The following is a 12,388-nucleotide window of genomic DNA, read 5'->3' on the forward strand; positions in this document are numbered from 1 at the left end:
TAATCAGAAGCTTAGTTAACCTTGTAGATACCTCATATCTGAGGCACTGAGTAGATTATGTACATCAATCAGGTAAAAAAAAAAATTCTCCTTATTTTCTTTAATTAGAACAGTCTTAAGGACAGAATAATAGGTATGAAGTGACAGGAAAAAAGTTAAGCTAATGCTTTCCTTTCTGAACCATTATTTAGATATTCTTCAAGTGTTCACAGAAAAGATCCATGAATCCAATAAGCAAAAGATCCCAATGTAGCTTTACAAATTACTGTATCGCTTTAGACCAAGCGGTGGGTTCAGACTCAGCAAGAAAAAGTGCCATCTCCTGATTAGCAGCGTGCGTGTCTGCAGCCAGGGGACACGCACTCGGGAGATTTCCAATCCAGGCACCTACCACACTGGATGCGTTTTACCCTGACTCTTAGGTCAGAGACAGATACTGGACAGATACTGTTATTTAGAATTGAGAGGTTCTTCAGGTGCCAGGAGCTGCAGTGGATGGCAGTCAAGAACAAAACTCTCTAGAGCCCTGCTCTCAAATTCTAGCTGAAGAGATCGCAGATAAGTATACATGTTAATGAAGAAGATGATTTCAGGTAGTAATCGGTGTTTCCGAGACAGTAAAATAGGGGATGTGCTGGACAGTGACTCAGTAGCAAGGAGACGCTCCATTAGATGGGATAATTGAGAAAGGCTTGTCTCATGAGGTGACATCTGAGCCAGACTTTGAACAGGGTAAGGTTAAGCATGTAATGATCTGGGAGAACATTTCAGGCAGAGGAAACTGCCAATCTTAAAGAATGGGCTTGAAGTTTTTGACAAAAAGAGGGCCAGGGTGGCCAGAGCACAGTGACTGAGCAGAAGACTGAACAAGGGAGCTGGAAGAGGCTCGATTCTCAGGTTAAACATGGCCTCAGAGGCCCCAACAGTCTGAATTTGACTCTAGGTATGGTGGAAAGCCATTAAAGGGCTTAAATAAGACAGTGATATGAGTTGATCTAAGTTTTAGAAAAAACCTCTGTTGGTTCCATGAAGTACAAACTTCAGCAGGGCAAGAGTGGCAAGAAGGAGAGCAACAGAATTGATCAGGTGAAATAGTCTCTACGTGAGAGATAATTGGCTTGGGCGAGGGCGGTGACAGGAACTGAGAAGAATGGTCAGATCCAGGGCCCATCTCAGAGCTGAACTGACATGACATGCTAATGACTCATGTGGGAGTGAGGGCAAAACAGGGAAACGGAGGGTTGCTCCTATGCCGGCACCTGAGCGACCAGATGGACTGTGGTGCTGGTCACTGATACGGGGATTGTAGAGGGAGTGGAATAGGGCAATCAAAGGTTCTGTGTCTGGGGCATGCTGGGCACTGGATGTCTAGAGTGAGCGCTATAAGCTGGGCTGTAAACGGGATACAGAGGGGACATACATAAAGCCTGCAGGACAGATGAGACCACTTGGAAAGAAACTAAAGAAAGAGACATGCCAATCCTGATCACTGAGAACAGGAGGAAGAGCCAGCAGAAATGCTGAGAGTGAGGCAGGACATTCAGGAGAGTGTGGGGGCAGAAAGAGGGAGCAGGAAGTATTTAAAGGAGGGAATAATCAACTGTGTTAAAGTGCTGCTGGAAGACTGAATCAGATAAGAAAACCCACAACTGGGTTTAGCAAGAGAGGAATACATTAATAAAGAAATAAGGTAGGAAAATATGTTATAAAAAGGGCATATGATCTTGCCTAAGCTATCACTTTCAAAGCTGAGATACTCCAAATGGACAATCTCAGCAAAATTCCTGAGCAATGCTGATTTATCAGGCTAAGTGCATCTTGACTTCCCTCGTCAAAGCAAGAGGAGAGAAGCAATGACTCAGAAGGGTATCCTGAGTTTTCCATTCTTATTCCCTAGAGAGGGGAACCTTCCTTGGCGACAGCACGGTGGTATTCAGAATTTGGAAAGAGGAGCAACTTAACCCGAAAGACTAACAGTTTACTTGCCCTGCTTGGTGGTGGTTCATCAAAGTCCTGACAGTCACCTGTCCAAGCAAACCAATTCCGAGCTATGAGTTTCTTTATCGAACCCAAGGGCCCAAGTGAAAGGAAAGAACTGCCAACCATGGAGGAGAGCACTCTTCTGAGGCTACATTCTCTACCCCAAGCTGCTACCCTGCCAGACGCTGTCATACCCCAGCCTGTATCTCTCTCTCTTGCTGGTATCACCGAGCATAAATCTGAGAAGGCCCGCCCACACCCCGGCGACTTGTCTTTCTGTCTCCTCCTCACTTCCCGCCCCTTACCTGGGTCATTTTGTCCACCGAGACCGGAATTCCGTCGATGGTGAGAGGTGGCAGCTCGGAGTTAACCTCCTGTGGCGCGGGGGCGTGTTCTGCCAGGGCGGACTCCAGGTCTTCCAGGATCATGCTCTTGTACTTCCGCACCTGCAGGGAATTAAGGGCAGCAGTAAACAAGATGCCCAACAACCAGGGAGGGCTGGTGCCAAGCAACCGGAGAGGGGGTGGGGCTGCCTCTCTCAGCCACGGCGGAGCCCTAAGAGCAAACACTTCTACAACTAGCAGACAAAAATACCCGCTGGCCCCAAAGACATCACACTGTACAGAATTAAAGTGAATAGATGATGAAATTGCAGGTAATAACAGTAGAAAGGAGCCAGGCAGAAAAGTTTTACAGAAATACTGCTTCTTGGTTAAAATCACATTTTTTCATTCAACGCCAACCCCATTACCTGTTCCAGATCTGATAGGAATGGCGTTCTTTATTCTGCATCTCCCAGGCCATTTGATAAAACCTAGCTGTGACAGTTCACTCCCAAAATCACTTTCAAGATCACCAGGGACTTATGTCTCTAAAACTCTAAGCAGCCTATCTGAAACTGCCACTACTTTCCTGCAAGGTCAGACTACCCAACAGGTGACTCAAGTGCTCGAGAGGCCGAGCTGAAAGGCATTGGGGGGAAAAACAAGCCGTCTATACCGTAGCTGGGAGTCAAAGGTACCACTGTCAGTAAGGCCCAGGGCCAGAGAGAACCCCACAGTCAAGCCCTCCTCCTTTCTGTTCCTCCCTGGTGACAGAGGTAGCCTTCGAATCCATGATGTCTCTATAGCTCTGACATGCCCAGGTCTGAACCAGGAATCATTGTTCTGACTCCTTTCTTTCCACTACTAGTGAAAGGTCTCTCCAAAGACAGAACTTAACAGCAGCACATTTGTACACGCACACACTCCTCCATGATGAGCAGAAATGGTAGGCAGACATGGGATCCTACAGCCACCAATAACGGGTTCATTCACTTATAAGAATACACAGGGGATAAGGACACCTTAGGGGATAACAAAGCAGCCATGGAATTGTGGCAATATAACAAGATGGGATAGGAAATTAACTTCTCCAGAATGATCAAGCTAGTGTTTCAATTCGTTCTGACTTAGCGGTCCTCAGATGCATATTCTTTCTCATTTATCAGTCCTCTGAAATTGGGATACATCTTGAAATTGCTGTGGATGAGGCAACCTGGGGCCCAGCTGTCCCAGGCTGCACATCTGTGAACACCGCTGTTCTCTCTAGGAGCATGACTGCAACCCCTTGCCTTTTCAATCAACAAACCACTTGAGAAAGGAATGTTGAGTCTTGGTTGCAGATAGATAATCTCCGCAGTGATCTTTCTGGTAAAATCAAGAAACACCAGCATCAAACTTGTTGCAGCTTGGAAAAAAGTCTAGAGACAATAGCGGAGCGCTCTTTAAAGCCATGTAGCTTGGGGCGCCTGTGTGGCTCAGCAGGTTAAAGCCTCTGCCTTCCGCTCAGGTCATGATCCCGGAGTCCTGGGATCGAGCCCCGAATCGGGCTCTCTGCTCAGCAGGGAGCCTGCTTCCTTCTCTCTCTCTGCTGCCTCTCTGCCTACTTGTGATCTCCATCTGTCAAATAAATATAAATAAATAAATAAATAAAGCCATGCAGCAGCACTAGTGCTCTTGATGGCAGAGAGGACGATATTACATGAAATGTCACAAACGGTGATGACTTTCCAACAAGAAGTTATTCAGAGGCACTGGGCTGTGGAAGTGAAGAAGTTTTAGGAGTATCAGTTTATTTCACTTTCCTTTTTCGATACTATATAAAATGCAATACAATTAAAATCTATGTCTAAATAAGCTTGAAAGAGCTCTTTCAATAAGCATAAAATAATTCTAAGTGATTAGCGCTGTGCTAGAGTCTGTCAATGTTTTTTCAGTCTTCATGGTACACAAATAATGGTGCATCTTGTAAGTGATAATGTCATGAACCTGATGACAGAGAGGTTTGTTTTTCCAACTTCTATCTTCTATTCCAAAACCACAGCTTATGCCTTTGTTACTTCATACCAATGTCACTGTCAACTAACTGGTTTTACAAAGTTAAAAATCACTTAAAAACAAAAACAAACTCAGCTGGTCTGCTTACCAATCTCTCTTCCCCCAATTCACCTTATATGCCTCGGCCATTTATAAAATATCTAAGCCCCCGGGGTGCCTGGCTGGCTCAGTCAGTAGAGCATGTGACACTTGATCTCGGGGTCTTGAGTTCAAGCCCTATACTGTGTGAAGAGATTAGTTTATTTTTTTTTAAATTTTATTTATTTATTTGACAGAGAGAGAAATCAGAAGTAGGCAGAGCAGCAAGCAGAGAGAGAGGGGGAAGCAGGGTCCCCGCTGAGCAGAGAGTCCAATGCGGGGCTTGATCCCAAGACCCTGGGCTCATGACCTGAGCCGAAGGCAGAGGCTTAACCCACTGAGCCACCCAGGTGCCCCTAGGATTACTTAAAAAAAAAAAAAAAAAAAAAAAAAAAAAACTATGTAATAAAAACTCCAAGCCCCTTTGGGGTATATATATATATAATATATATTATATATATATATTTCTGAAACACTGGCTTATGACAAACACAATTTATTGAGCACTTACTATGTGTCAAGCACATATACATTGTCTTAATTAATCCTCACATAATTCTATAAGGAAAATACTAGTATACCCATTGTGCAGCTAAGAAAAACAAGGCCTAATAAACTTAAGTGACTTCCCCAAATCATATAGCTAGTACACAGTAATGGCTACAAATCAAACTAATTTTTATCTAGCTCCAAAGCCAGTATGTTCAGCCACTTTGCTATCATTTGTCTTTTTTCTCAAAACCACTTCTACAGGTCCCCACTTCTCATAGGATGAAGTCCAAACTTCTCCGGCCAGCATTTCCACCTTTCTAATCATTCCCCACTTTGCCAATACTCCCCCAGTGGGGCCACCAGATATAGCTGTGCCTGCCCAACCCTGGAGATGACGTGAATGACACCCTCCTAGCTACTAGTTTCCTCACTAACTTTTGCAAGTTCTCTTCTACCTCTGGGCCTTTAATTCTGCTTCATATCAAAAAATTATCCATCTTTCAAGGCCCAACCCAATTTCAACTCCCTGTAAGAAAAATTCCTAAGTTTTCTTGTCATAATTCCTTTACTTCTTTAAATTTCTACAAAATCAAATGATCACTTATATTCTTATACATACCATATACAACCAGTGTGTGACATCACCATCATTACTTAACATGCGTTTTGAAATAGTTCACATACTCAGACACGTGCAGATGATACAGTAACAAACATTCTCATAATTACCGGAGGTGGAGGGTGTTCAGGGTATTTATAAGAGCCCTTAGAGTTCTGGGCATGGAACAGGCTTGCTGAGGATTTTGGAATTAGCTGCTACCACTATAATACCAATGGGCCCTTAGGCTGCAAAACCAGTCCCAGACAAGATACCATATAATTCTTGTGTGTGCCTGAAGCCTTTCTGGAGAAAAGATGAGTCTTCAGAAAGGTCCCGTGAAAGATCAAAAATTTTTTTCTTACCTATGTGCTTCTCTGAGATTAAAAATATGTTATCATCTCAGATATGTAAAAATATCCCCCAATGCAGAGCTGCCCTCAGACCCACGATCCTGAAGGACACCTGGCACTGAGCCAGGCCACAGGCTATGGCCCATGAAGTTGTTGGCCTTCACCCTATTCTCTCTCCAGCCCCAGTGTCAGCCTCTTTTCTCTCCTGCCTCAGTCCAGATGTCTAATTTTCCTCTCAATCCCCTGGATCCTTAGTTTTGGATCTTGAAACCTCACAGGACTTAGAAGGATTCCTTATCTCATATTTTGTATCAAATAGTGTTAGTTATTCGCTGAGTATGTAAATAAGTGAAATTTTTTTATTTCACTGTTTTTAAAATTTTAAGATTTTATTTATTTGACAGAGATCACAAGTAGGCAGAGAGGCAGGCGGGGGGCGGGGGCAGGCTCCTTGATGAGCAGAGAGCCTGATATGGGGCTCGATCCCAGGACCCTGAGATCATGACCTGAGCCAAAGGTAGAGGCTTAACCCACTGAGCCACCCAGGTGCCCCTGCTATTTTTTATAAAATTTTAATTCCAGTATAGTTAACACAGTGTTCTATTAGTTTCAGGTGTAATAGTTAACACACAGTGTTCTATTAGTTTCAGGTGTACAACATAGTGATTCAGCAATTCTCTATATTACTCAGGGCTCAACATGATAAATATTCTCTTTAATCCCATCACCTATTTCACTTATTCTCCACCCATCCCCCTCTGGTGACCACCAGTCTGTTCTCTATAAGTTAAGAGTCTGTTTTTTGGTTTGTCTCTTTTTTGTTCGTTTTCTTTTCATTTGTATTTTCTTGTTCATTTGTTTTCTTAAGTTCCATATATGAGTAAATCATATTGTATTTTTTACTTTACTATTTTTTAAAATATGCTTCCACATTTTCTGTAACTTGAAGACATTTTGAAAAACCTATATAAAAAACTGAATGACTTAGAACAAGAAATCACAACCAACTCCAGAGTCCACTCATCTACTGGGAAAGTAGAATTGAAGACTGAAACATGATTTCAAAGAAGCTGGTGACAATGCCAGAGCTACATCTTGCCTCTGTGCCTGTGACTAATTTCTGTACCTGTAGAACTGGTTAGTCATAGCCAGCATATCCCCATCTAAATGCTACGGATTATTGACTCCGAGGAAAGAGCTCCACCTCCAGAAACTCCTGAAGTTCTTCTGGAAAAGGATGGAAATTCTCTCTCTGTTCCTCAACAAAATATCTCTAGGCCTATTCCTACCAACTCTATAGAAGACGGCTATGGCAGTAAGCCAAGAACATGCCCTCGGGGCACAGCAACTTAAAAAAATCTACTATTTGCCAACGCTTTTCATGCCAGCTCTCTATAAACACATATAGGGGATGATAATAAATTTTAATTTCCACTGCTCCTCAGTGAGGTGGGTATTATCCTTATTTTGCACGTGAGGACAGTGAGTCACATATAGGAAAAATCAATGTGGGGAACTACTCAAAAAATCAAAACTTTAAAAACAGTTTTCACAAATGCGGAGGTTTTAATTACATGTGCCCACTCTAGTTAATACCAACCCAAGGGCAAAACTGAATTCGCTTGTCTAAATGTTAACAATGCTGCCTTTTAGGTGGGAGCCACACCTTCACTAAGAAGGATATTCAAAAGGGCCAAAACACCCAATGGAGTTGTTCCGGAGGTCCTTTAACGTTTTATTTTGTTTTGTTTTAAAAAGCTAAGGCTTAAGGAAACAAAGGTTTTATTTTTTTAATTTTTTTAAAGATTTTATTTATTTATTTTACAGAGAGAGATCACAAGTAGGCAGAGAGGCAGGCAGAGAGAGAGGGGGAAGCAGGCTCCCCGCTGAGCAGAGAGCCCGATGTGGGGCTTGATCCCAGGACCCTGGAATCATGACCTGAGCCCAAGGCAGAGGCTTAACCCACTGAGCCACCCAGGTGCCCCAAAACAAAGGTTTTAAACTGCAAAGAGAGATGCCTGGGTGGCTCCTTCGGTCAAGCAGCTGCCTTTGGCTCAGGTCTTGGTCCCAGGGTCCTGGGATCGAGGCCTCCATCAGGCTCCTTGCAGTGCGAAGTCTGCTTCTCCCATTGCCTGCAGCTCCCTCTGCTTGTGCTTTCTCTCTCTCTCTCTCTGACAAATAAATAAAATCTTTAAAAAGCAAACAAAACCTTCAGAGAATATTAGATCTGAGAGGCTAGATCCCAAGCAACTTAAAGAAACCTTGAGTTTCTAAATAAGGGAATCTCATTATACATTCAAGTCAAAGGCCCTTTCTGAGAGTTCAGCTAGTTTTAAGTTACTTCCCTACCTCACATTACAAATACATACATGGCATACGTGATCTCTGAACCCAGTAGTTCCTCCAGCCAGCCAGCCATCAAACAAATACTATTCATCTCCTCTATGCTAGCCACTGTGCTAAGAAGAGCTGGGGACAAAACAGAAAGCAAATGTATCCCTCACAGTGTCCCATCACTGTGCGTATTTCAATCTAGCAGAGAAGACAAACACAAAAATTATCATAAAAATGAAAGTATAATTAGAAACTGGGACAAGCACTATAAAGAATGACACAAGCTAACTTCACAGTTCTTTACATCTCAAGGTCTCAATTGAGATCCAATGCAGGATCATAACTTAGAAGCCAAATCTGCATGGCTGAGCGCTGCCAGATGTTTAAGATGCTTTATTCAGGCAACAAATGCTACTCGGCAACTAAGCACCCGTGGCAGGGGCAATGTGTGGTACTGGGAGCATGATGGAGAACAAAATAGATCCAGTCCCTTCCGTCTCAGAGCTTACAATCTAGCTGGGGATAGAAGTTAATCAAATAATCATACAAATAAAAGCACATCAGTAGTAAGTAAGCACAGCACTGTGGAGAAGAGGAAGGTAGCTCCATTTGTTTCCTTTTAGAAGAGAAAGCAAGGACTAAGAAAATGAAATTAAATTTGAAACCCCATATTTGGGACGCCTGGGTGGCTCAGTTGGTTAAGCAGCTGCCTTCGGCTTAGGTCATGACCCCAGCGTCCTGGGATCGAGTCCCACATCGGGCTCCTTGCTCGTCAGGGAGCCTGCTTCTCCCTCTGCCTCTGCCTGCCATTCTGTCTGCCTGTGCTCACTCTCTCTCCCTCTCTCTCTCTGACAGATAAATAAATAAAATCTTAAAAAAAGAAACCCCATATTTAATACCTTGGACAAACCTATGGGAGATGTAATATTCCATCACCTTGAACCCAAATCTTGACAGTGGCTCTACTACTCAGAAGTTGGTGGGGGAGGGGCACCTGGGTGGCTCAGTGGGTTAAAGCCTCTACCTTCGGCTCAGGTCATGGTCCCAGGGTCCTAGGATCGAGCCCCACATCAGGCTCTCTGCTCCGCAGGAATCTTGCTTCCTCCTCTCTCTCTCTCTGCCTGCCTCTCTACCTACTCGTGATCTCTCTGTCAAATAAATAAATAAAATCTTTAAAAAGAGAGAAGTTGGGGAATCTCGAGCCAATCACTTAACCTCTCTGAGCTTGTAGTCTCTTCCAAAATACAAATAATTGTAATATGCCTACATCTCAAGGTTATTGGTAGAATTATTGAGAATATGTTTACTTCTAAGTTTTATAAATCTGCTTTATTACACAAATGTTAGTTACAACAATCTTCTCCATTCAACAATTCCATAAACATGTATAAAATGCAGATTTACTTTTAAAGCAGGCCCAAACTCTATGTATGGTTCTGTAAGTTGCTTTGTTCACTTAATCATCATCTCCACATGAAAAAGTTAATAGAAAGACTTATGTCATCATACTTAAAGGCAGTGTAGCAGGCCTATCTCTGCACAAGTCATCAATTTATCTAACTAATCCCTTATCTTTGAACATTTAGGTTATTCTCAAATTTTTAAAAAAATACTATAAAGAATACAGCAACTGATATACTTGTACTTACATCTTTGCTCAGATGACCGATTATTTCCTTAGGATAAAATTTCAAAAGGAAGTTGAGTTAAAAAGTATACATCTGGGGCACATTTTATACCAGTTGCCAATCTGCCCTCTAGAAAATTACACCAATTTAAACTGCCTGTTTCACATGCCAACACTGCAAGTTGTACATCTTTTTCATGTTTGCCAACCCAAACAGTGTAAAGTAGCTTTCTGTTTTAATTCCCGTTTCTTTGAAAATTTTGTTTGATATTTGTACTTCCTCCTTCTATTTATGTCTTCTCTTTTGTCTTTGGGTGTTTGAAAATTATGAATTTATATGAAAAAACTTAAATATACAGAAAGATGTAGAGAACGGTAAAATAAATCCTTCTACCTTCACCACCCAGATACAATAATTGTCAACATTTTGGCATAATTACTTTATCTGCCATCTGTACACACACACACACACACACACACACACACACGATATTCTCTGGGCTAACCACTTAAAGTATATTTTATTTTATTATTATTTTTAAAAGATTTTACTTATTTAGTTGAAAGAGAGAGAAAGCATGAGCTGGTGCGGGTGGCGGGGGGTACATGCAGAGGGAGAGGGAGAGGCAGACTCCTTGCGGATCAGGAAGCCTGACACCAGGCTTCATCCCAGGATCCTGAGATTGGAGGCAGATACTTAACTGACTGAGCCATCCAGGCATCCCCACTTAAAGTATATTTCAGACACTGCAACACTTTTAAATACTTTAGCATGCATCTTGGAAAAATAAGGGCATTCTCATACATAACTACAGTACAATGATCACATCCTACAAAAATATCAGAATTCCTTAGTATCACCTAATATCTAATCCATATTCAAACATATCTTTGGGTCTTTGTTATTCATATGTTCATAATTTTATTAATTTTTGACAGCTCTTTATAAAGAACATTAATCATTAATTTGCTACTTACTGTGTGATCCTGAACAAAATACTTAAGCTCTCAACCCTCAATTCCTACAACTGTAAAGCACAAATAATAACATACATATCATAGGGTTATTTTGATGATTAAGTAAAAATCATAAATATAAAGTGCTTAGCAGAAAACAAGTACATTTAAAATACTCAATAAATTGCAATTGCTGTTACTAATTTGAAAACATTTTTTCCATTTGTTCTGAGTCATTTAGTTTTGTTTACAGTGCCTTGCTATACACTCCGGTTGTGGACAAGAAAGTAATATGGGCAAAACACAGTATGGAAAAATAAATGGAGCCCTAAAATACAAGAAAAAATTCAGCATTAACTATTAAAAGGACTAGTAATGTTTCCAATCCTCTTTCAACAAACTTTTAAAATAACAATCTTGAATCTGGAATCTATTATTTCAAAGATAAACAGCCCTACTGAATTTTAATTTTTCTAGAGTTTCTCAGCAGACTATAGCTATAAAAGCAAAAAGGAAGATGACAGCTATAGGCAGGAGGACAAAAGAGAAGTACCAGTTTTAAAATTATTAAATGAGATTATACAAAGTGCTTATAACTATACTGAGAACATAGTAAGCACTCAATAAATGTCAGCCATCTAAATCATCTCCTTAACTGTTATTAACAAGATTATATGCAATACATTGCATACTGATTATGATAAACAATGGGCTCCAATTACTTAATATGACTCTGAATATTAGTATATCTTAAGATTATATTCTGTATCTTGAAGGTTAACAGGAGTTACCCAAAGTATCAGAGCAGTGTCCCCTTTGAGGGATATACTTTTTCAGTATTGAACATGTTTATTCTACTGAGGTTCAGATATGCTTTAGTTACTTTATTTTCTTACTGAACTATCCACTTAGTTGAGGTTCTTAATTTGTAAAAACAGAATTAATGCACAGCATTTCCTTACAAGTTTCCATCTTTCCTTATCTGTGACTATAACTCATCTAATTTCTAAGACTATATATTTGCTTTCTTCTCCCTTTTCCTCAACTAGCATGCTAGAAGTTTTCTTTTTTATTGGACTTTTCATAGTATCATTTCTTGAACGTAATAATTCTACTTTTTCTGCTCACAAACTCCTTAATTTTTTCCACGTTTACTTACTCTATTTTTTCTTAGACTCATCTTATTCCCTTTCCAGCTTCTTGAATTAGATGTTTATTTCTTTTCCATCTTTCTTGTATATAAAAAAACATTAAGGCAATGAATATTCCTTTAACAACCAGCTCAAACTGAAACCTTTAAGTTTTGCTTTTATATTATCTAAACAGTCTACAAATTAAGAAGTGTTTTTAAATTTCTATGCAGCTGAATACTTTCTCCTGTCTATCTTTTGATATTAAGCTCAAAATGTTCCGTATCATGGTGAAAAATATGGCTACTACTGGATATTTACTCAAAGAAAATGAAAACACTAATTCAAAAAGATACATGTACCTTTCAAGTTTGTTGCAGCATTATTTACAATAGCCAAGATATGGAAGCAACCCAAGTGTCCATCATACATGGATGGATAAAGAGGTGGTGTGTGTACAT

At 40.7% G+C, this 12,388-nt stretch overlaps 1 protein-coding gene across 9 annotated transcripts in view; it reads right to left on the minus strand.

Annotated features, from left to right (window-relative positions):
• NRF1 (nuclear respiratory factor 1) overlaps positions 1-12,388 on the minus strand; it is a 144,821-nt gene that overhangs the window by 62,733 nt on the left and 69,700 nt on the right. For all 9 annotated transcript variants that reach the window (XR_004384040.1, XM_032869305.1, XM_032869367.1 and 6 more), the window contains exon 5: positions 2,286-2,426. Coding sequence is in view for 8 of the 9 variants with exons in the window: in XM_032869305.1 (XP_032725196.1) it covers positions 2,286-2,426 (141 nt within the window). In the remaining variant the exon portion in view is untranslated. The remainder of the gene's footprint in view (positions 1-2,285; positions 2,427-12,388) is intronic.

The sequence above is a fragment of the Lontra canadensis genome, unplaced genomic scaffold, assembly GCF_010015895.1.
Source record: "Lontra canadensis isolate GAN:19392208 unplaced genomic scaffold, GSC_riverotter_1.0 scaffold2, whole genome shotgun sequence".
NCBI classification, from domain to species: domain Eukaryota; kingdom Metazoa; phylum Chordata; class Mammalia; order Carnivora; family Mustelidae; genus Lontra; species Lontra canadensis.